Source organism: Oncorhynchus keta, chromosome 22 (assembly GCF_023373465.1).
Source record: "Oncorhynchus keta strain PuntledgeMale-10-30-2019 chromosome 22, Oket_V2, whole genome shotgun sequence".
In the NCBI taxonomy this organism is placed as follows: Eukaryota; Metazoa; Chordata; class Actinopteri; order Salmoniformes; family Salmonidae; genus Oncorhynchus; species Oncorhynchus keta.
The window spans coordinates 3,905,404-3,930,223 of NC_068442.1; the positions used below are offsets into that span (position 1 = coordinate 3,905,404).

The window sequence follows — 24,820 nt, forward strand, 5'->3', positions numbered from 1 at the left end:
CACATTTATGTTGTAATTTAGTAAGTATAAGACTGTTAGATGGATTACTATGACACTGTTACTTTTGTGAAGAAAATAACCGCCATATCCTTCAATGGCTGACTATCACCTGTAGTCCTTGTGCAATTCTAGGTCATTTTTCCCTCAATGCCGACTGAGGAGAGCAGGCGACCTTGGATTGTGCTCCCAGTGACCCTTGCTTATTTATCTCAACTGTTCTGTCAATATTGATCCAATTGGCATCTGGAACAATTAAGAGCGGCTTTAGTGAACATCAATAGTGAAGAGGCGACTCTGGGATGCTGGCCTTCTTGGCAGAGCTCCTCTGTCCAGTGTCTGTGTTCTTTTGCCCATCTTAATCTTTTATATTTATTGGCCAATCTGAGATATGGCCTTTTCTTTGCAACTCTGCCTCGAAGAATCAGTAGAATCAGCTGCAATTCTAACACGTAAACACAACTCCCATATACAGGCATGGTATAGCTCACACGTGCACGGACACACAGAGAGTGACAAAAGAGAGGCTTGTTTCATCCTGGTAGTTTTATTTGGTTGGTGGTGAAGAAAATCCGATCATATGTACATTCCAGCTGCCTTGACAAGCACAGTACAGAGCCGTAGTTCCAGTTCAGCTCATAATAACTATATAGGCCTTTATATTTATATAGTACCATCACAGCGGAGTTTGGGCCACTGAGGCTTCAGTCCAAAGCCACATCTCCATGTGGCTTTGGACTGAAGCCTCAGTGGCCCGAACTCTGATTTTAAGAAATCATCATTAACGGTGACAAAACTGAGCAGACATTTAGGGTGCACAGAACATTGATTGTAACCATCAGTTACTTACAGGTCAGGTTTTAACCCAAAACATAACATTCGAAAGTGCCATCAGATTTTTTTTTATGTGAGCGCCCAGACAATTCCAATGTTCATAACGCTTTTAGTTATTAACATACAAAACAGCAGGTACAGTGCAATTGGCAGTGTGTTCAAACCCACTGCCTTTCTTCAGACCTGGTCCTAGTCTTACTTTCTACCGATACCAAACAGACACACCTTTCATTGAGGGAGACTCGCATCAGTGCACTTAACGGTTAGTTTTGCAACTAAATGGCTCTGGCCAACTCTCGCACCCACTAAACAAAGAGTGCAATGGTGGAAATCAACCTGCTCACAATTTCAATCACTTTCTAAAACATTAACATGAAAAGAGTGTGAATAAGACAAGAAACATCGATGACATAGTACAAGCCATGACTCCTCCAAATTCGACATCATACCAGAAACTTCTCCCGTGCAAACGAATCATTTTTATTGGAGGCCAAAACGAGCTTCTTGGCTCGATTGGCTTTTCAACTAAGCTACTGTACATAATTGATCCTGCCTAAAAGGCTTCATTTGTACCATCAATAGTAAGACTATAGGGGAGAGCAAGGACGGGTATACAGAAGGTGGGATTGGGGGTTGGGGATGTTAAAGAAGGGCACACAGGACTCTTTACAAGGTGAGCTCTTTCTGTACGCCCCATAGGGTCTCCGCGCTGTTTCTCAGCTGCTTCTCCTCCTCGGGCTTCAGAGTCATGTGGATGATGTCGGTCAGACCGCTGTTTCCCAGCACGCAGGGCACGCTGAGAAACACCTCATCCTTCACACCGTGCATCCCCTGAGAAAGGGAGGGGGATGGATGGAGACAAAGAGAGAAACTGGTTAAGGGCCGAACACAGCTGGAGTGTTGGTTTGGGTGGGGTGGACGGAGGGGCATGTGTGTACATGAGAGGTAGGTGTGTGTATGTGGGGGAGGGTGCGTATTAGCATGTGTGTGCCAACTTAATCCTTACATCTTCAGTCTTAACAAGCATTGGTTACAGTGTATGCTTTGGCATATAGATTGCCTGTCGGTTTGAGACTAAAAACAATATTAAAAGAAAGACTTTACTCCTAGTCTACAACCACAGGCAATGATAGAGGACGCAACATTGCATCTGTCCCATTTTGGCAGATGGACTCCGGGCATATGGTCTTCTTACCTTGACCAGGGTGGATACAGGGTGGACTTTATGGAGATTCTTCAGGATGCTCTCAACCAGGTCAGCGACGGACAGGCCGATAGCCCAGGAGGTGTAACCCTTCAGCTTGATGACCTCATAGGCACTATATGACATAGAGTGAAACGAGGGGAGGCGTTAGAGGGGAACATCCAAGATACAAACATACACTACATGACCAGAAGTATGTGGACACGTGCTCGTCGAACATTTCATTCCAAAATCATGGCCATTAATATGGAGTTGGTCCTCCATTTGCTGCTATAAAATCCTCCACTCTTCTAGGAAGGCTTCCACTAGATGTCAGAACATTGCTGCGGGGCTTCCATTCAGCCACAAGAGCATTATTGATGTCGAGTACTTATTTATCCGTTATTTTACCAGGTAAGTTGACTGAGAATACTTTCTCATTTGCAGCAACAACCTGGGGAATAGTTACAGGGGAGAGGATGGGGATTAATGAGCCAATTGTAAACTTGGGATTATTAGGTGACCGTGCTGGTTTGAGGGCCAGATTGGGAATTTAGCCAGGACACTGGGGTTAGCACCCCTACTCTCACAATAAGTGCCATGGGATCTTTAATGACCTCAGAGAGTCAGGACACCCGTTTAACGTCCCATCCGAAAGACGGATGTTCACTGCCCTGTGGCATAGGGATATTTTTTTAGACCAGAGGAAAGAGTGCCTCCTACTGGCCCTCAAACACCACTTCCAGCAGTATCTGGTCTCCCATCCAGGAACTGACCAGGACCAACCCTGCTTAGCTTCAGAAGCAAGCCAGCAGTGGTATGCAGGGTGGTATGCTGCTGGCAACTGATGTTGGGTGATTACGCCTGGCTCACAGTCGGCATTCCAGTTCATCCCAAAGGTGTTTGATGGGGTTGAGGTCAGGGCTCTCTGCAGGCTAGTCAAGTTCTTCAACACTGATCTCGACAAACCATTGCTGTATGGACCTCACTTTGTAGTTGATAGTGGCAGCTCTAGTAGGGCATAAATTTGAAGAACTGACTTGTTGGAAAGCTGGCATCATATGACGGTTCCACATTGAAAGTCACTGAGCTCTTCAGTAAGGCCATTATGCTACCACTTTTTGTCTATGGAGATTGCATGGCTGTGTGCTCGATTTCACACACCTGTCAGCAACAGTTCTTGCTGAAATAGTTGAATCCACTAATTTGAAGGGGAGTCCACATACTTTTGTATATATAGTGTATATTACACATACACACCTTTAAACACATCTATATAACCTATATATAACATATGTGTAACCTTCATAACACACCTTTAACCTACACCTCTAACATAACCCACACCTCTTTAACCTATAAGATACGTAAAACGTTCATAAAACATTTAAAACAACCATCAACCATCATTTTGGGAAATATGGGTAGTTTTTCCTATTGTAAATGCTAAAAACCATTAGTGGAAGATATACACTAAGTATAGCAAACATTAGAAAGACTTTCCAAATAATGAGTTGCACCCCCCTTCTTTTGCCTTCAAAACAGCCTGAATTGGTCGGGGCATGGACTCTAGAAGGTGTCGAAAGCATTAAACACAGGGATGCTGGCCCATGTTGACGCCAATGCTTCCCACCCACAGTTGTGTAAAGTTGGCTGGATGTCCTTTGTGTGGTGGACCATTCTTGATACTGTTGGGTTCTGAGAATATTAAATATAAGTATTCATGTCACTGAGGGAGAGAGGTTAATGTATAACCTTTACATTAAGTCAGGATATCTTATTGTTAGCCATCAGGGATCCTATTGGAGGGAGCCTCTGGGAGGAGAAGAGACACAGTCTGGTACCAGTCACCATGACAGCCGTAAGTTGGGGAGGAGTGAGGACTTTGGGGCAGAGTTCAGGTCAGATGAAGTGAGGAAGAACACCAGAGATTCTGGGTTCTAGCCCAGGCTCCGCCGCAGCCAGCCGCGCCCGCGAGGTCCATGGGGCGGCGCACAATTGGCCCAGCGTCATCCGGGTTTGGCCGGCAGGGATATCCTTGTCTCATCGCGCACTAGTGACTACTGTGGTGGGCCGGGCGCAGTGCACGCTGACCAGGTCGCTAGGTGTACAGTGTTTCCTCCGACATATTGGGGCGGCTGGATTCCGGGTTGGATGTGCGTTGTGTCAAGAAGCAGTGCGGCTTGGTTGGGACGGGAGTTGCAGCGATGAGACAAGACAGTAACTACTACCAATTGGATACCATGAAAAGGGGGGTACTAAAAAAAAAATATCCGTGCTTTGTGTGAATATGTTTTTGTCGGTTCAGCTGTTCAACCTTCTGGGATGAATATACTTAGTCTAAGATTTCATAGTTCTTACTCTGATAATTGGAACCTAACAATACAGATGGGAAACTGTTGAGTGTGAAAAACCCAGCAGTGTTGCAGTTCTTGACACAAACCGGTGGGCCTGACGTTTTTTTCTCACCCATTCACCCTCTGAATGGCAGACATACACATGATTGAAGTGACATCAATAAGGGATCATAGCTTTCACCTGGTCAGTCTATGTCATGGAAAGAGCAGTGTAGCTTTCTGAATGTGTTGTATATTTAGTCTATTTTGAAAACAGCAGGGACAAATGCCATTCATGTAGTTATAAAGTGGGTTGTGAATTACAAGTAAAAACATGTCATTAATGGTAATGCCATTACAGTCTACAGCATTCCATAACAACAAGGCTTAAGTCATTGGTGTAGTCAGTGCTTACTGTGTTAGTCCAGCATGTTTTCCAAATTCCTTCCTCCATTACACCAAAGTCCATTAGATTTTATTAGGCCTGTAGTAATTAGTAATTTAACTCTACCTCAACCATTGTGTTAATGATTTATACAGTATAGACTGATTCATTTGGAGTTCAACTCTATGGAGCGGTTTCCATATTAAGCCGAACCCTGGACTAAAAATCTATTCCAATGGAGATTCACCTTTGAGTATGCTTTTTAGTCCAGGACTAGGCTGTGTCCATGAAACTGGCCCTAAAAGCAGAGTATTTCCATGTATGACAGGCTGCAAGTTCACTACATCAGGTTTCTAATTATATAAATAGTACAGTCGTGGCCAAAAGTTTTGAGAATGACACGAATATTAATTTTCAAAGTCTGCTGCCTCAGTTTGTATGATGGCAATTTGCATATACTCCAGAATGTTATGAAGAGTGATCAGATGAATTGCAATTAATTGCAAAGTCCCTCTTTGCCAAGCAAATGAACTGAATCACCCAAAAACGTTTCCATTGCATTTCAGCCCTGCCCCAAAAGGACCAGCTTACATCATGTCAGTGATTCGCTCGTTAACACAGGCGTGAGTGTTGACGAGGACAAGGCTGGAGATCACTCTGTCATGCTGATTGAGTTCTTGGAATCATTGTTCTTCCTCTGTCAACCATGGTTACCTGCAAGGAAACACGTGCCATCATCATTGCCTTGCACAAAAAGGGCTTCACAGGCAAGGATATTGCACCTAAATCAACCATTTATCGGATCACCAATAACTGTTAAATTGTTGCGAAGAAGGCTTCAGGGCGCCCATGAAAGTCTAGCAAGCGCCAGGACCGTCTCCTAAAGTTGATTCAGCTGCAGGATCGGGGCACCACCAGCACAGAGCTTACTCAGGAATGGCAGCAGGCAGGTGTGAGTGCATCTGCATTCACAGTGAGGTGAAGACTTTTGGAGGATGGCCTGGTGTCAAGAAGGGCAGCAAAGAAGCAACTTCTCTCCAGGAAAAACATCAGGGATAGACTGATTTTCTGCAAAAGCAATTGGATTGGACTGCTGAGGACTGGGGTAAAGTCATTTTCTCGGATGAATCCCCTTTCCGATTGTTTGGGGCATCAGGAAAAAAGCTTGTCTGGAAAAGAAAAGGTGAGCTTTACCATCAGTCCTGTGTCAAGCATCCTGAGACCATTCATGTGTGGGTTTGCTCCTCAGCCAAGGGAGTGGGCTCACTCACAATTTTGCCTAAGAACACAGCCATGAATAAAGAATGGTACCAACACATCCTCCAAGAGCAACTTTTCCCAACCATCCAGGAAAAGTTTGGTGACGAACATGCTGCCTTTTCAGTATGATGGAGCACCTTGCCATAAGGCAAAAGTGATAACTAAGTGGCTCGGGGAACAAAACGTCAATATTTTGGGTCCATGGCCAGGAAACTCCCCAGACCTTAATCCCATTGAGAACTTGTGGTCAGTCCTCAAGAGGCGGGTGGACAACCAAAAACCCACAAATTCTGACAAACTCCTGCCATCAGTCAGGATGTGGCCCATAAGTTAATTGACAGCATGCCAGGGTGAATTGCAGAGGTCTTGAAAAAGAAGGGTCACTGCAAATATTTACTCTTTGCATCAACTTCATGTAATTGTCAATAAAAGCCTTTAACACTTATGAAATGTTTGTAATTATACTTCATTATTCCATAGTAACATCTGACAAAAATATCTAAAGATACTGAAGCAGCAAACTTTGTGAAAATTAATATTTGTGTCATTCTCAAAACTTTTGGCCACAACTGTATAATCGTGTGCTTACAGTAGTCTCTGAGCTCTGCTTTACCCAACCATTAGGGCTACCGAGTGGTGCAGCGGTCTAAGGCACTGCATCTCAGTGCAAGAGTTGACACTATAGTCCCTGGTTTGAATCCAGTCTGAATCACATCTGGCTGTGATTGGGAGTCCCATAGGGATTAACATGACCCTTGATAAGTAAAGATAAAGTTGAACATATAGCCGATGTGTGTTTCCAAGACTCACCCATTGACCACCATCTTGTGGACGTGCTTCCAGTCCTCCTTGTCTGCGTCTGTGCCCATGTCTGGGTTCAGGCCCTTCAGGGAAACACCGGCAACATTCACACCGCTCCATACGGGCACTGGGAGAAAGAGAAGAGGCAGGCATCCAGTCAGTCTGTCATAGACACAGTACCAATGTATGTGAAAGTCTTCCACAATATTGTAATCAGACAGACGGGTTCCGGTGTGGAGTGTATTTGAAGCCATAGCCTACATACCGCTGGAGTCTCCATGCTCTCCAATGATCCAGCCGTGACAGCTGGATGGGTGAAGGTGTAGCTTCTCGCCCATCAGGTGGCGGAAACGACCAGAGTCCAAGTTGGTGCCGGAACCGATGACGCGGTGACGGGGGAAACCACTCAGCTTCCAAGCCACGTAGGTTAGGATGTCAACTGGGATGTTGGAAGAAGGGGGGTGACAAATATTAGCACAATCTGAGTTAACAAAACAAAACAAACCCTAACCTTTACCCTATCCATAAGCATATCACTAACATTATGCCTAAAATTATATTTTTTATTTTCAGAAATGTTCACTGTATAGCCTATATTGACTTTGCAGATGGTCATACAGTGGGGAACGAAAGAGAGGGGAGGAGGGGTGAAGGAGTGACACATTTTATAGGAGTTGTCAGCAATAGGACCGTGGAGTTGTTAATGGTAATGTAACCTGACCCTGATCATGGAAAGCTACAGGAATGAGCAGGCTTTTGTTTCTAGCCCAGGACTAACATTATTCAAACCTATCAATCACTTATCATAATGCTAGGGTAATGATCAAGTCACTAGACGATGTTCAACTGAATTACATTCACTTCCACTTTTCTATTTATTGTACTCTCCATCTGTCTACCTTCCTGTTCTATTGCTCTCTCTCTCTCTCTCACATCCCTCTCTCTCTTTCTCTCCCTCCTTCTCTCTTATCCCTCTCTCTCTTTCTCTCCCTCCTTCTCTCTTATCCCTCTCTCCTCGTACCAGGATTGGAGACAACCAGCAGGATGGCGTTGGGGCTGTACTTGACGATCTGGGGAATTATGAATTTGAAGATGTTGACGTTGCGCTGCACCAGGTTCAGTCGGCTCTCACCCTCTTGCTGACGAGCACCGGCTGTGACCACCACCACCTTGGAGTGGGCAGTCGTACTGTAGTCTTGAGTGAGATATAAGATGCATGTTAACCACACACAAATGCAACCTAGTGTTACGAAGCACCCCCGCAACAAGTGTGTGTGTGTGTTTGTATGTGTGTGTGTGCGTTTGTATGTGTGTGCCTTTGTGTGTCTGCTCAACTTGTGCGTGTATGTTTGTGTGTGTGCACAACTCGTTTGTGCATATGTGTGTTTCAGAGTGTGCGTGCATAAGTTTATGACTCTTCACTCACCCTTGTCGCCCACGATCTTGTGAGTCTTGCAGAAGAGGCTGCCATGCTGCAGGTCCATGACCTCACCCTTCAGTTTATCTTCCATCACGTCAATCAGGCACAGCTCATCGCACAGGTCCTGGTCAACACATGCAAACCAGGAATATTATGGTTCAGGAATATACTCCATATAGAAAAGTATATGGCTATACTGTGCATAAGGGGCTGGTTTCCCGGGCACAAATTAGGGCAAAATCTTGGCATAAAAAGCTATTTCACCGTTGAAACTGCTTTTTAGTCCCGGACGATGCTTTATTTGTGTCCAGGGAAACTGTTCCTGCTCTATTTTACTAAAACATTTAATGGTGGAATGATCATTATTTAGTAGTACACTTTGTAGTGTTTAACAATTTAACCTATATGAAAAATTAGTTATCTCTAAAAATGCATTTTCACTGTGTTTTATTTTGACAACTGACCAGGCCCATCTCACACGTAGAGGCCTAAAACCACTTCCCTCCAGTCCATTTTCTCATTGATACCAGTCTCATGCCAAATAGGCCTATTGAACAACTGGATAAAATAACCTTCTACTGATTGGTTATAACACAAGCCCTGGAAAAAAACACACTGGCAGCCCACCAGTTACCTCCGGCTCACTCCACTCAGATCATCTCGGCAGACTTGACATGCACAGCTCTCAGCAGAGGTCTATTTCCTGTCAGCCGTTGTTTCCTCACTGGCTTAGTTTGCATCCCTAATGGCACTCTATTCCATTTTTAGTGTACTACTGTTGACCGGGGCCCACATGGTGTATGACAATACATTGAGTGTACGAAATATTAGGAACATATTCCGAATATCAAGTTGCACCCTCTTTTTCCCACAGAACAGCCTTAATTCGTCGGAGCATGGACACAAGGTGACGAAAGCATTCCAAGGGGAATGCTGGCCCATGTTGAATCCAATGCTTCCCACAGTTGTGTCAAGTTGGCTGGATGTCAACTTGTGTGGTGGATCATTCTTGATACTCATGGGAAAAACTGTTGAGCATGAAAAACCCAGCAGCATTGCAGTTCTTGACACCGGTGAGCCTAGCACCTACTACCATAACCCGTTCAAAGGCACTTAAATCTTTAATCTTGCCCATTCACCATCTGAGTGGCTTTAAAATCCTTCTTTAACCTGTCTCTTCCCCTTGATCTATACTGATTGAAGTGAATTTAACAAGTGACACCAATAAGAGATCATAGCTTTCATCTGGATTCATCTGGTCAATCTACAGTATGTCATGGAAAGAGTAGTTGTTCCTAATGTTTTGGGACACAACCTATGCCAGTGAGGTCAAAGGTAGTACAATAGGGAATAGGTGTTATTTGGGACGCAATAGTCAGGAGCCTTGTTTATAGGTCTTTTTTCATTTTTTTTAATGTTTACCCCCTTTTTCTCCCCAATTTCGTGATATCCAAAAGGAAGTTACAGTCTTGTCCCATCGCTACAACTCCCATACGAAGGTCGAAGGTCGAAAGTTATGCGTCCTCCAAAACACGACCCTGCCAGCCCGCACTGCTTCTTGACACAATGCTCGCTGAACCCGGAAGCCAGACGCACCAATGTGTCGGAGGAAAGTAGATATGGACAAGGATATCTCCACAATTTCTCCAGAATTAAGACGTTGGTCTTCATTAAAAACCAACCCACTGGGAACAGATGTCAGTTCAATGTCTAGTTTTGATTTACAAAAATATAAATATAAAGTGGTGGTCCCATGTTTCATGAGTGATATAAAAGATCCCAGAAATGTTCCATATGCACAAAAAGCTTATTTCTCCCAATTATTTTGCACACATTTCTTTACATTCCTCTTAGTGAGCATTTCTTCTTTGCCAAGATAATCCATCCACCTGACAGGTGTGGCATATCAAGAAGCTAATTAAACAGCATGATCTTTACACAGGTGCACCTTGTGCTGGGGACAATAAAAGGTTACTCTAAAATGTGCAGTTTTGTCACGCCAGAGATGTTTGGGATGCTCTGGATTGACGTGTTCGACAGCGTGTTCCCGCCAATATCCAGCAACTTTGTACAGCATTTGCGGAGGAGTGGGACAACATTCCACAGGCCACAATCATCAGTCTGATCAACTTATATGTGAAGGAGATGTGTCACGTTGCAGAAGGCAAATGGTGTTCACACCAGATACTGGTTTTCTGATCCATTTTTTAAAGATGCATATCTGTATTCCCAGTTATGTGAAATCCATAGATTAGGCCCTCAGGAATTAATTTCAATAAATTGAGTTACTTATATGAACTGTCACGCAGTAGAATCTTTGAAATTGTTGCATGTTACATTTATATTTTTGTTCAGTGTACATTTGCTTGAGGTTGTCAACTAACGTGAATTTAACATGAAATCAACAACAAATGTCACCACGTCATTGGATTTATTGTAGGTTCAAATGACATGGTGACCAAAAAAGATGAGACGCCCTTATGTTGATTACTTTTGCAAATCCAATCAGTATCCCCTGTCGATTCAACGCCATCACATAGATTTTGGGGGGTCGAAATGACATGGAAACAACTTTGATTCAACCAGTTTTTGCCCTGTGGGAAGTGCCAACTGGCACTGTGGTCGGATGCACAGTCCAATTGAAATTAGACAACGCACATAGAAATGAAGAGGCCTATTTATAAAATAAGGGGTTCCCCATTCCATGTCCAATGCCAGAGCAAAATCTAATATTTGAAAACATTGTGCAGAAAGGCCAAGGACTGCAAGAGCAGGAGTGGGAACGGGAGTGCCCGATAGCCATTGTAGTCAGAGCTGGACGCGGTATTGGGTGACCATCCCAACACCCGTCCGTTGTTCGTTCTAGACAGTTCTGTGTCAATATTGAGGGAAAGCTGCTGAGCGCTTTATCAACTTTTTTTGGTAATGTGAATAGTCTAATTCAGTTGCTATATCAGATATGCAAATAATATAGCGGTACAAACCCTTTAGATAGTATCTCTTATCTCTTTACTTTTTTCACATTTTGTTACAGCCTGAATTTGAAATGGATTAAATTAAGATTTTTGCTTACTGGCCTAACCACAATACCCCATAATGTCAAATTGTTTTGACAAATTAAAAACAAAATCAAATGTCTTCAGTCAATAAGTATTCAATCCCTTTGTTATGGCAAGCATAAATAAGTTCAGGAGAAAAATGTGCTTAACATGTCACATAATAAGACCCACTCTGTGTGCAATTACAGTGTTTAACATGATTTTTGAATTACTACCTCATCTCTGTACCCCACACATGCAATTATCTGTAAGGTCCCTCAGTCGAGCAGTTAATTTCAAACACAGATTCAACCACAAAGACCATGGAGGTTCAGGCACCTTTTGGCAGATAGGTAAAAAAAAAATGTTTTAAAAGTAGTAATTGAATATGTGAAAAAAGGAAGCCTGTACAAAATAAAAAATATTCCAAAACATAAATCCTGTTTGCAAAAGGGCACTAAAGTAATACTGCAATATTTGCCTATGTTAAGCCTTTTAAAAAGTACAAATTATTTGTAAGGTGTTTTGCCTGTTTTAAAATATGCTTAAAATGCTTAAAATATAAAAAACAATTGTGATTGTTTTAAATTGTGGTTAGGAAATAAAGGTAGACATGGTTTTAAAAAGGTAGTGGTAATATTTAATTCAGCACAGAAAGTTGTAGGCAGCTTAACTTACCCTAATTTACCCCATACCCGGAGTAGGTTGTGCCAAAAGACTATTATCTTTTCAAAACTGTAATGTTTACCCGAATTCTGATTTATTTCTAGGGATACAACATCCTGAAATATATGTATTTGTATTTGTTTGAAATAATACTATATTTCCCTTGACGGAGTGATGCTGAATGAAAAAAAATGTCTCTCCTTACTGCACTCTCTCCTAAATTGTAGAATATGTCCAAACTGATGAGTAAAGGCACATTGCTTTCTGTAAGCATGGCTGCTTTTAGTTTGACACTAGAGTTAGAACAATGGAGCTAATGGCCTGGGTCATGTTCATTAGGGCACGCAACAGATTTATTTTTTGTATTTTGTCATATTGGACACGTACATGCAGTCCCTCTCTGTTTAGGTACGTATTCTTCCGTTTGGTGCCAAATGGACACGACCCTGGACATTGTGTCCTAGTCATGTCTGTCTAACTTCTTATGTTCATTCATTTTCATGCACTTTACCTAAACACCCCTTAGCTCTGTCCTCTATCTCCCTCATTCCCACTACCCACTGCCGCCACAATTCACACTGTAACACCTAATACCCCTGTCACTCTGGTTAAAAGTCTGACACCCTTTCATTCCACCCAAATCTCTTATTCTGACAACAGTTACTGCAGTTTTTTGTAAGGGGGTCCCCCCACCCCCTCCATTCGTCTCACCTTTAGTAGGACGCTGACTGCGGAGGCCATGCCAACCATGCCAACGCCAACAACTGTAACCTTGCTCCGGGAGCCAACAGGCTCACCAGCCAACACATGGGTGATCAGCTTCTCCTTGGTAGTCATCTGAAAGACAGAGAGAGAGAGAGAAAGAGAGAGAGAGAGAGAGAGAGAGAGAGAGAGAGAGAGAGAGAGAGAGAGAGAGAGAGAGAGAGAGAGAGAGCCCAGCATAAAATCTTTATCTCCTATTTGACCGACAGCAACACTGGGTCTCCATAGCAATGCCTGGTGTCTGGTGTCATAACATGGGCGCTATTTATACTTCCTGGTTCGGGGAGAACGATGGCCTGTTTAGAATATGACATTAAATTGATGACACAGCTACAACAGCATTCAGCTATTTTAGGCTCCAAATTTCCACCCTGTTAGGATCTTGTATTCATTATTGGTTGTTCCACCACGTTTTCTTTTTGCTTAATAACCTGTTGTGCTTCAATTCCATCCTGTTAGGTCAGTGTCAGGATAATCAACGAGAGGCTATGCGTTCTCTGGAGAATAATGAACCATGTGGAAGGTGTGCTCCACGACGCTCTAGCGAAGTGGAACTAACCTTCCACGGAGTTGCATTATTTTCCAGAGAAGGTATATACTCTTGTTTGATTATCCCTTAATAAAGATTTGCTAGTTTAGCTAACCAAACCATCAGTCTTAGCTTTCTATTATGAGCATCTAATTCAACAATGCCAATAATGTTTTCAATTCGACTTTTCCTTTCAAAAGCAGCTGAATAAAACATGTAAGAATGAACTATAGCCATTGAATTCTACCATGCTGATATAGCGTGCATTATAGGGAAATAGAATGCCCTTCAAGCCAATCAGAATCAAGTATTCAACAATGCCTGGTATAATTAAGCAATAAGCACACGGGATGTGGTATATGGCCAATATACCACAGCTAAGGACTGCCTGAGCTTGACCACTAAAAGTGCTAGAATACCCCCCAAAAATGTAACTGTTTTGAGGTCCAAAAAAGGCAGGCAAAGTAGGAATGACCCATCCCATTACTTGATCACAAAATCTGATGTCTCACCTTGAAGGTTTAGTGAAAGTGATGTGGAAACAACACTGAGAAGCGAGTTGGAATGTCTTCGGTTGGCCTCTTCTCCCCTGGCTGGATGCAGCTTTTCTGCAGCAATGGAGCACATGGGGAGGTTCACGGTATTTAAATAGCTTAGGGGTGCCCGGTAGACATTGCGTGATTACATATGAATCATACCAGACCTGTCAGTGTTAAATGTCACGTTGATGCAGAGCAAACGTAATTGCTGTGCTCTTGGATACGGTAGTGCGCGCCACGCTCGGTTAATGTGTCTCTGCATAGACTTTTCTGTGTTATTGCCCAAGTGCATCATCAGAGGAATCCCTCCAGTAGCCCTTCTTTACTCTTGAACAGAAGCCTTTTTTTTATATAGTGTGAGGATATCATTTTGGGGTCCGTTCTATTTCATCACACTGAAACCCAGTCACATCACATAAACAGAAAAATGGCACCAAACAAGATATCCCAGGATGCCTCATACACATTATGTAGGCTACACATCTTGTATTGTCCCTGTTGTCTTTAATGCATTGTGCTCCAGTGTTCTAACAGGGCTGTTGCTGCTGTAAACATCTAACACTATAACATGATCAGGGTTGGGGTGTAACTGATTACATGTAATTGAATTACACAAAAACTTTAACTGTAATCAGAGGCGTCATTGCCCATAGGGGGGTACGTGCCCACTCAGATTTGTCCAGTTAAATGTATTTATTTTAAAATCTTGTTGCTGTTTCTCCGTAGTAATAATAGCCACCTTGCAAAATTAATGAAGTTGGTTTTAGCTAGCCCAGATAGGTTCCCAATCTCTCAACCTCATTTCAAGATATCAATCAAGTTAGTGTAGCTAGCTTGGCTGACTGGCAAGCCTGCTGGCAAGTTTGGTAGACTTTAGAAAAGCAAACAATATCTAAATGTACTGAATAAGATTCCCTTCGATCTTTTACCCAGATTTTAGCAGAGATGTCTTTATATTTAGTATTTTTAGTATTTTTTAGTATTTTTTAGTATTTAGTATTTTTTACATAAAATTAAGCATAATGAATATGGCTCTAGATTGCAGGAAAAAAAATGTTTCAGGTGTTAAAAGAAATGCAAAAGTCTCCAACATGTAATCAGTTATGTTACCAACAAAAATATTGTAATCAGATTACAGATCTTGCAATACTTTTAAATTCATCAAGGATGTTTGCGGGGGAAAAAACCCCATTATGATTAATTTCTGTTTTCTCAATGACATTCAATTCAGTATGGATAAAGGCGGAAGTTTAAGTTTGCTCCACCTTGAGTGAGTCTGACCACAAGTCAGAGAGCACTATGATGACACATACACTGCGTTTGATGGATCGTTTTTATATTCTTCTACATCCTCTTAAGCAGAAAGTAATAAGAGTACGTTACTGGGGAATCCAAATGTTAGGTTACTGATTCAAATTTAGGGCAGGTAACTAGTAATTGTAAAAGATGACATTTAGAAAGCCTCGTCTCCAACCCACTGCCCCACGTGATAAAATGGATAGAAAAGAGCAATAGCCATTGGCAGACTCCCAGTAGTTATAATAACAACACTATACATGGAATGTGTTGTACTTCCTTCTCTCATGATAATGTTTGTATGGGGGCTAATGACATGAGAGGTTTAGGATAACTTACTGTGTGAGGGACACCTCATCTGCCACCTGTGATTCATAGCCTGAATCCTCCTTAAAAGGGATGTGACTGAGTATAATCTGACTCAATGTCTCCCCCTTGTGGCGTTTGCTTACACATTTTATTTTATTTATTTATTTCACCTTTATTTAACCAGGTTGGCAAGTTGAGAACAAGTTCTCATTTACAATTGCGACCTGGCCAAGACAAAGCAAAGCAGTTCGACACATACAACGACACAGAGTTACACATGGAGTAAAACAAACATACAGTCAATAATACAGTATAAACAAGTCTATATACGATGTGAGCAAATGAGGTGAGATAAGGGAAAAAAAGGCCATGGTGGCAAAGTAAATACAATATAGCAAGTAAAACACTGGAATGGTAGTTTTGCAGTGAAAGAATGTGCAAAGTAGAAATAAAAATAATGGGGTGCAAAGGAGCCAAATAAAAATAAAAATAATAATAAATACAGTAGGGAAAGAGGTAGTTGTTTGGGCTAAATTATAGATGGGCTATGTGTACAGGTGCAGTAATCTGTGAGCTGCTCTGACAGTTGGTGCTTAAAGCTAGTGAGGGAGATAAGTGTTTTCAGTTTCAGAGATTTTTGTAGTTCGTTACAGTCATTGGCAGCAGAGAACTGGAAGGAGAGGCGGCCAAAGAAATAATTGGTTTTGGGGGTGACCAGAGAGATATACCTGCTGGAGCTCGTGCTACAGGTGGGTGATGCTATGGTGACCAGCGAGCTGAGTTAAGGGGGAACTTTACCTAGCAGGGTCTGTAGATGACATGGAGCCAGTGGGTTTGGTGACAAGTATGAAGCGAGGGCCAGCCAACGAGAGCGTACAGGTCGCAATGGTGGGTAGTATATGGGGCTCTGGTGACAAAACGGATTGCACTGTGATAGACTGCATCCAATTTGTTGAGTAGGGTATTGGAGGCTATTTTGTAAATGACATCGCCGAAGTCAAGGATTGGTAGGATGGTCAGTTTTACAAGGGTATGTTTGGCAGCATGAGTGAAGGATGCTTTGTTGCGAAATAGGAAGCCAATTCTAGATTTAACTTTGGATTGGAGATGTTTGATGTGGGTCTGGAAGGAGAGTTTACAGTCTAACCAGACACCTAGGTATTTGTAGTTGTCCACGTATTCTTAGTCAGAGCCGTCCAGAGTAGTGATGTTGGACAGGCGGGCAGGTGCAGGCAGCGATCGGTTGAAGAGCATGCATTTAGTCTTACTTGTATTTAAGAGCAATTGGAGGCCACGGAAGGAGAGTTGTATGGCATTGAAGCTTGCCTGGAGGGTTGTTAACACAGTGTCCAAAGAAGGGCCAGAAGTATACAGAATGGTGTCGTCTGCGTAGAGGTGGATCAGAGACTCACCAGCAGCAAGAGTGACATCATTGATGTATACAAAGAAGAGAGTCGGTGCAAGAATTGAACCCTGTGGCACCCCCATAGAGACTGCCAGAGGTCCGGACAGCAGACCCTCCGATTTGACAAACTGAACTCTATCAGAGAAGTAGTTGGTGAACCAGGCGAGGCAATCATTTGAGAAACCAAGGCTGTCGAGTCTGCCGATGAGGATGTGGTGATTGACAGAGTCGAAAGCCTTGGCCAGGTCAATGAATACGGCTGCACAGTAATGTTTCTTATCAATGGCGGTTAAGATATCATTTAGGACCTTGAGCGTGGCTGAGGTGCACCCATGACCAGCTCTGAACCCAGATTGCATAGCAGAGAAGGCATGGTGAGATTCGAAATGGTCGGTAATCTGTTTGTTGACTTGGCTTTCGAGGAGCTTAGAAAGGCAGGGTAGGATAGATATAGGTCTGTAGCAGTTTGGATCAAGAGTGTTCCCCCCCTTTGAAGAGGGGGATGACCGCAGCTGCTTTCCAATCTTTGGGAATCTCAGACGACACGAAAGAGAGGTTGAACAGGCTAGTAATAGGGGTGGCAACAATTTCGGCAGATAATTTTAGAAAGAAAATGTCCAGACTGTCTAGTCTGGCTGATTTGTAGGGGTCCAGATTTTGCAGCTCTTTCAGAACATCAGCTGACTGGATTTGGGAGAAGGAGAAATGGGGAAGGCTTGTGCGAGTTGCTGTGGGGGGTGCAGTGCTGTTGACCGGGGTAGGGGTAGCCAGGTGGAAAGCATGGCCAGCCGTAGAAAAATGCTTCTTGAAATTCTCAATTATAGTGGATTTATCAGTGGTGACACTTCAGTGCAGTGGGCAGCTGGGAGGAGGTGTTCTTATTCTCCATAGACTTTACAATGTCGCGAAACATTTTTGAGTTAGTGTTGCAGGTAGCAAATTTCTGATTGAAAAGGCCTTGGCTTTTCTAACTGCCTGTGTATAATGGTTTCTAGCTTCCCTGAACATTTGCATATCACGGGGGCTGTTCGATGCTAATGCAGAATGCCATAGGATGTTTTTGTGTTGGTTAAGGGCAGTCAGGTCTGGAGAGAACCAAGGGCTTTATCTGTTCCTGGTTCTACATTTATTGAATGGGACATGCTTATTTAAGATGGTTAGGAAGGCATTTAAAAAAAAAAAACAGGCATCCTCTACTGACGGGATGAGATCAATATCCTTCCAGGATACCCCGGCCAGGTCGATTAGAAAGGCCTGCTCGCTGAAGTGTTTCAGGGAGCGTTTGACAGTGATGAGTGGAGGTCGTTTGACCGCTGACCCATTATGGATGCAGGCAATGAGGCAGTGATCGCTGAGATCTTGGTTGAAGACGGCAGAGGTGTATTTAGAGGGCAAGTTGGTTAGGATGATATCTATGAGGGTGCCCGTGTTTAAGGCTTTGGGGAGGTACCTGGTAGTTTCATTGATAATTTGTGTGAGATTGAGGGCATCAAGCTTAGATTGTAAGATGGCTGGGGTGTTAAGTATGTTCCAGTTTAGGTCGCCTAGCAACACAAGCTCTGAAGATAGATGGAGGGCAATCAGTTCACATATGGTGTCCAGAGCACAGCTGGGGGCAGAGGGTGGTCTATAGCAGGCGGCAACGGTGAGAGACTTGTTTTTAGAGAGGTGGATTTTTAAAAGTAGAAGTTCAAATTGTTTGGGTACAGACCTGGATAGTAGGTCAGAACTCTGCAGGCTATCATTGCAGTAGATTGCAACAATGCCCCCTTTGGCAGTTCTATCTTGTCTGAAAATGTTGTAGTTTGGGATGAACATTTCAGAATTTTTGGTGGTCTTCCTAAGCCAGGATTCAGACACAGCTAGAACATCCGGGTTGGCAGAGTGTGCTAAAGCAGTGAATAAAACAAACTTAGGGAGGAGGCTTCATGTTAACATGCATGAAACCAAGGCTATTACGGTTACAGAAGTCATCAAAAGAGAGCGCCTGGGGAATAGGAGTGGAGCTAGGCACTGCAGGGCCTGGATTCACCTCTACATCGCCAGAGGAACAGAGGAGTAGAATAAGGGTGCGGCTAAAAGCAATAAGAATTGGTCGTCTAGAACGTCTGGAACAGAGAGTAAAAGGAGGTTTCTGGGGGCGATAAAATAGCTTCAAGGTATAATGTACAGACAAAGGTATGGTAGGATGTGAATACAGTGGAGGTAAACCTAGGTATTGAGTGATGAAGAGAGAGATATTGTCTCTAGAAACATCATTGAAACCAGGAGATGCCAATGCATGTGTGGGTGGTGGAACTAATAGGTTGAATAAGGTATTGTGAGCAGGACTAGAGGCTCTACAGTGAAATAAGCCAATAAAAACTCACCAGAAAAGCAATGGACAAGGCATATTGACATTAAGGAGAGGCATGCTTAGTAGAGTGATCATAAGGGTCCAGTGAGTAGTACGGTTGGTTGGGGTAACGGCGATTCAGACAGCTAGCCGGGCCATCAGTAGCGAGCTAGCATAGGATGGAGGTCTGTTTTTAGCCACCTTGTGCGTTTCCGTCGGTAGGATTAGTGAGGTTCCGTGTGGTAGAGGGGATCAATCCAACTCGCAAAAAAAGCAATAGATATAGCTATAGAGGCCCAATAAAATAAACCATTTTAAAAAAACAATTGTCCGATAGGTCTATTCAGGTCTATTCAGATAGCAGCCGATAAGACAGCTAATGATTAGCGGACCGCAGATGGGCGTTCAGGTAACGTCGCGACGGAGGAGCCAGCCGGATAACTCCCTCGGGTAGATAACGTTGGTAGTCCAGTTGTGAAGGCCCGGTGGGGCTCCGGGTTGGCAGTAAAACCGGTCCGGATAGGTGATTATAGCCCAGGAGTGACTGATGGAACTCTTCAGCTGGCTAGCTCTGGAATAATTGATGTTTGCTCCGGAATCGACGTAAGCCGATAGTCACACAGATAGCAGCTAGCTAGCTGCGAGATCCAGGTATAAATGTCCAGAGTTAGCGGTTGAAATCCGGGGACATGGAGAGAAAAATAGGTCCGGTATGTTCCGGTCCAAGCCGCGCCGTACAAAACTGGCAATAGATTTTCGAACTAAAGGACAGCTGATCCTTCTCTAGCTCAGTTGGTAGAGCATGGCGCTTGTAACGCCAGGGTAGTGGGTTCGATCCCCGGGACCACCCATACATAGAATGTATGCACACATGACTGTAAGTCGCTTTGGATAAAAGCGTCTGCTAAATGGCATATATTATATTATTATATTATTATATTATATTATATTATTATTATTATTATTATATATTAGCTGATGACCACAAACCGTGGTTAGCTGAATACTGAATATTAGCCAGTAAAGAAGCAAACTAGCTTCTGATTAGTTTCTGGTTAGTTTCTGGCTAGCTTCTTGGCTAGCTTCTATGGAGGATTACAGATTTGTAAGTAAATAATACTTTAAAAAAATATATAAATTGGTGAGGCGGGTTGCAGGAGAGTGGTTTGAAGATGAGTTAATGGAAAATGAAAAAAATATATAAAAATGTATGCGAGGAAAGTTGTAAATATATATATATATATATATATATGGGACACGACAAGACGAGGACAAAAGACGTCTGACTGCTATGCCATCTTAGAGCAATTGTGATTGTGAACAAATGCAGTTGACGTCATTGAGTATGGTTACATTGCACACAATAATATGATTATTGTGAATTGTCAGATGAATATAATAGTTTGATTTAAACGTTTAAATGCTTTGCAAAAATAATTATATCTAGTATTCCTATTTACATGGACACATCTGATATCAGGTTACCTGACGATGGGACTGATGAATGCAGAAAAACTGCATGTTTTTGGGAAGCATTTTTGATAAAGTTTGTATTTTAACATTATTTCTAAGATACATTCTTTCAGTTTTTCTGAACTCACTTCACTCGCGTAAAAGAGGGAAACTCGTGTTGCTGGTGCTAGTGCATGCACAGAAATACACAGCTGGAAATGTTTACATGTCCTAATAATTTGAAAGATTGCTCAGAAAACCTGGCAGTGGTGGACGCACCCAATTGTCATACCTGAGTAAAATGAAAGATACTTAAATAGGAAATGACTCAAGTAAAAGTGAATTTCACCCAGCAAAATACTACTTGAGTAAAAGTACACTCTAAAAATAAAAGATTCCTGGAGTATCCTTTAGAGGTTATTCAAATTGAAACTGTGGGGGAACCCCTATAAGTTATTCGAAGAACCATAACATTAGCTAGCTAGCTTATTTACAAGCAAACCTGATTTGTCTGATGCATGTTGCTAGCTTGCTTTCAATATTATTTCAACTCGAACTGGCTAGCTACTGTAAGATCCCTGCTAAATAATCAGGCCAACTCGCTATCTAGTACTTTAGGACTTCAGCTAACCTCCAAAAAGATGCCAACAAGCAACAACAGTATTGTGTATTTTCTAGGGCAAAAATAATGATCATCAGATAAGGATGCAGTGGCCAGACACCAGTCCCGTTTCAGAGTAACCACCATATATAACCACCATTGATAATGTAATCAGAGCTGTGTGTTTTTGTGTCTTGTATGTTGTAAGGAGGTGACCCCCATCCATGGTGCCTTAATGGACTACTCTTGGGTGAGTAATGCCAACCAATCAGTGCCATGCTGCTATATGTCCCTTGTGAATTAGCTGTGAATCATAATCTCTGGTTGGCTATGTTCAACTGTGTATTTTATGTTGGCTTCCATGACTATATGGTGGTAGTCTTTCTCGCTCTCCCATCCTCTCTTTCTCTGTGATTGGAGCTGGGTCAGATCGTAAGTCAGGCTCCTTCATGACCAGTATCTGTGATGAGATGGGCCTGGAGCTGATCTACTGGTGCTGGTGAAGACCTCAGAAGGGACAAAGGGTGATTACTAATAAGACAGGACATCACAAGTGTTTAGCAATATCAGAACCAGAATCACCTTTATTCGCCAAATACATTTGCACGCACAGGAACTTGACTCAATAAACATAAATTACAGGCAGACAAACTGAATTTACGGACAAGATAACACCACCGCATGTGTCATGAATACATGTGTCACTCATCATCTCTACCTCAATTTTCAATTTTCAACAGATGGAAGACAGGAGAGAGGATTTGGTCATGGAGTCCTCTAAATAAAGGTGAAATATAAATAAATAAAAACCAAGACACATCTATTACTTTTTATTGTGTTATTTGATCCGAATAAAAACATTCTGTCAAAACGCCAGATTTCAGTAGCAGAGAGGTAGACAAAGCTGTTAAGGATTGAACTTTTTCTTTAAATGGTTGCAAAGTGGAATTATTAGCTGATTTGGGTAAAAAGTTGTATGATTTCACCTAGCCACTGTCTTCTCTCTCCTCATCATTTTGGCCCTCAGTATCCTAGCAACGGTTCCATTTTGGAATTTCAATAAGGACACAGAGAGCTGTTTTTAGAAGAGTGCAGGCGAGGGGTTACTTAAATTGCTCGCTTCCTAGAGAATAGTAGACCCGATTTTTAAAAACAATTCGGATTTCACAAGCAGAGTAGGGGAAGATTAAACAATATTTTTGTCTAACTTGTTGGGTTAGTGGTAGTGATTTGGAAAGTAATGAATTTACTTGCTTCTGAAATCATTTACAGCAGCTAGAAACAGCTAGAAAGAGACAGGTGATTGGCTACGAAAACAGCTCTAGTTACAGATTGGTAGGCTCTATTTCAAATATGATTTTTGATTTGTCAAGCAGAGAAGTAGGGAGAGATGTCATAACTTGCAACTGTGGGGTTGTGTTGTGACAAAACTGCACATTTTAGTGGCCTTTTATTGTCCCGAGCTGTTGTTTCCACCTAGCTGTTCCAGGCCTGAAGTGGCACGCTGGAACTTCCAGAGGCTTGTAGACCTGAAGCAGTGTGATGTGGGCCAGGTAATTATCAAACACACGTATGCACACTCACTCAATCAATCACTCTGTTTTGTTGTATAATTATTTTAACTTAAGAAAATTGTTCCTCTCTCTTTTAGATCTGACACCCCTATTACTTCAACCAGTCTTCACGGCTGCAGTTTGCCCCTGTACTTGCTACACCGGATGTCTTAGAGCCGTCCTGAATTGTTCACAGTGGAGATTGGTGCGGTCTGTAGGGGCGAGGGGCCACGGTGACTGTTGGTTCTGTGTAAAACATGGTACTTGTGTAACGGATGTGAAACGGCTAGCTTAGTTAGCGGTGTGCGCTAAATAGCATTTCAATCGGTTACGTCACTTGCTCTGAGACCTTGAAGTAGTAATTCCCCTTGCTCTGCAAGGGCCGCGGCTCTTGTGGAGCGATGGGTAACAATGCTTCGAGGGTGAATGTTGTCGTTGTGTGCAGAAGGTCCCTGGTTCGCGCCCGGGTATGGGCGAGGGGACGGTTTAAAATTATACTGTTATTGGAAGAAGGACCTCGTTCTGAAAAGTGTATCAGTGACCCTCAGAAGTGGTGAAATCCAATTATTTGAAATTTGCTAGCCATCTATGCCCTTTGTTTTGGGACCACTAGGTAATATTTAGATAATGTTGTTTCCTTGTACATATAGACAGGGTTTGAAGTCCTCTGTGGGTGATCATTAAGGGTCTGTGTGAGTACCTAAGAATTTCTAACGTTCTATATGGATTCTGTGAATATATGAAAATATGATGACCTGTATGTGTGTCTAATCGAACACTAGAGATTTGAGAATGTAATAAACAACCTTTTACGACTAGGGGGCAGTATTTTAATTTTTGGATAAAAAACGTTCCCGTTTTAAACAAGATATTTTGTCACGAAAAGATGCTCGACTATGCATATAATTGACAGCTTTGGATAGAAAACACTGACGTTTCCAAAACTGCAAAGATATTGTCTGCGAGTGCAGCAGAATCCAGATAAAAATCCAATCAGGAAGTGCCACATTTTTTTAAACCGCCTCATGCCAATGATTCCTTATATGGCTGTGAATGAGCTACGAATGAGCTTACATTTTCTACGTATTCCCCAAGGTGTCTACAGCATTGTGACGTTTTTACGCATTTATGTTGAAGAATAGCCGTAAGGGATCACATTTAGCAAGTGGTCACATGATGTCTCCCGCAGAAAATCTTGCGTAAAATACTGAGGTAGCCATTTTTACAATCGCTTCTTATGAGAAACCAATTGTCCCGACGGATATATTATCGAATTGTTATGTGAAAAACACCTTGGGGATTGATTCTAAACAACGTTTGCCATGTTTCTATCAATATTATGGAGCTAATTTGGAAAAGAGTTTGTAGTGACAGCATTTTCCGTTCGATTTCTCAGCCAAGCGTGATGAACAAACGGGAGCTATTTCGCCTACAAAAGTAATATTTTTGGGAAAAAAGGAACATTTGCTATCTAACTGGGAGTCTCCTGAGTGAAATCATCTGAAGTTCTTCAAAGGTAAATTATTTAATTTGATTGCTTTTCTTATTTTTGTGAAAATGTTACCTGCTGCCAGCAGAGCCAAGCATAGAATTCTGCCATGATAAACTTACACAAATGCTTGTCTAGCGTTGGCTGTAAAGCATATTTTGAACATCTGAGATGACAGTGTGATTAACAAAAGGCTAAGCTGTGTCTCAATATATTTCATTTGTGATTTTCATGAATAGTACAATTTTCTAGGGGTATTTATGTCCGCTGCGTTATGCTAATTTGTTTGAGGCTATGATTACGCTCCCGGATCCGGGTTTGAGAGTCACAAGAAATAAACAACCCATGCGTAGACGTACGTAGGTTCAGAGTGGTCTCTTTATGGATCATTTGTTAGAAATAAGGTTAACTTCTTGCGTTGAGCAATCCCGTATCTGGGAGCGTAATCATAGCCTCAAGCTCATTAGCATAGCACAACGTTAACTATTCATGAAAATTGCAAATGAAATTAAATAAATATATTGGCTCACAAGCTTAGCCTTTTGTTAACAACACTGTCATCTCAGATTTTCAAAATATGCTTTTCAACCATAGCTACACAAGCATTTGTGTAAGAGTATTGATAGCTAG

The 24,820-nt window shown here is 42.3% G+C and overlaps 1 protein-coding gene across 1 annotated transcript; it reads right to left on the bottom strand.

The window, feature by feature from the left end:
• Positions 1-525: 525 nt before the first annotated feature.
• Positions 526-13,889, bottom strand: LOC118400941 (L-lactate dehydrogenase A chain-like). Its single transcript, XM_035797982.2, has 8 exons — positions 13,724-13,889; positions 12,632-12,757; positions 8,223-8,340; positions 7,818-7,991; positions 7,062-7,235; positions 6,806-6,923; positions 2,027-2,150; positions 526-1,662 (listed from the first exon to the last, which is right to left on the bottom strand). The coding sequence occupies exons 2-8, from the start codon at positions 12,755-12,757 to the stop codon at positions 1,498-1,500; spliced, it is 999 nt and encodes a 332-aa protein (XP_035653875.1). The 5' UTR covers positions 13,724-13,889; the 3' UTR covers positions 526-1,497.
• Positions 13,890-24,820: the final 10,931 nt, after the last annotated feature.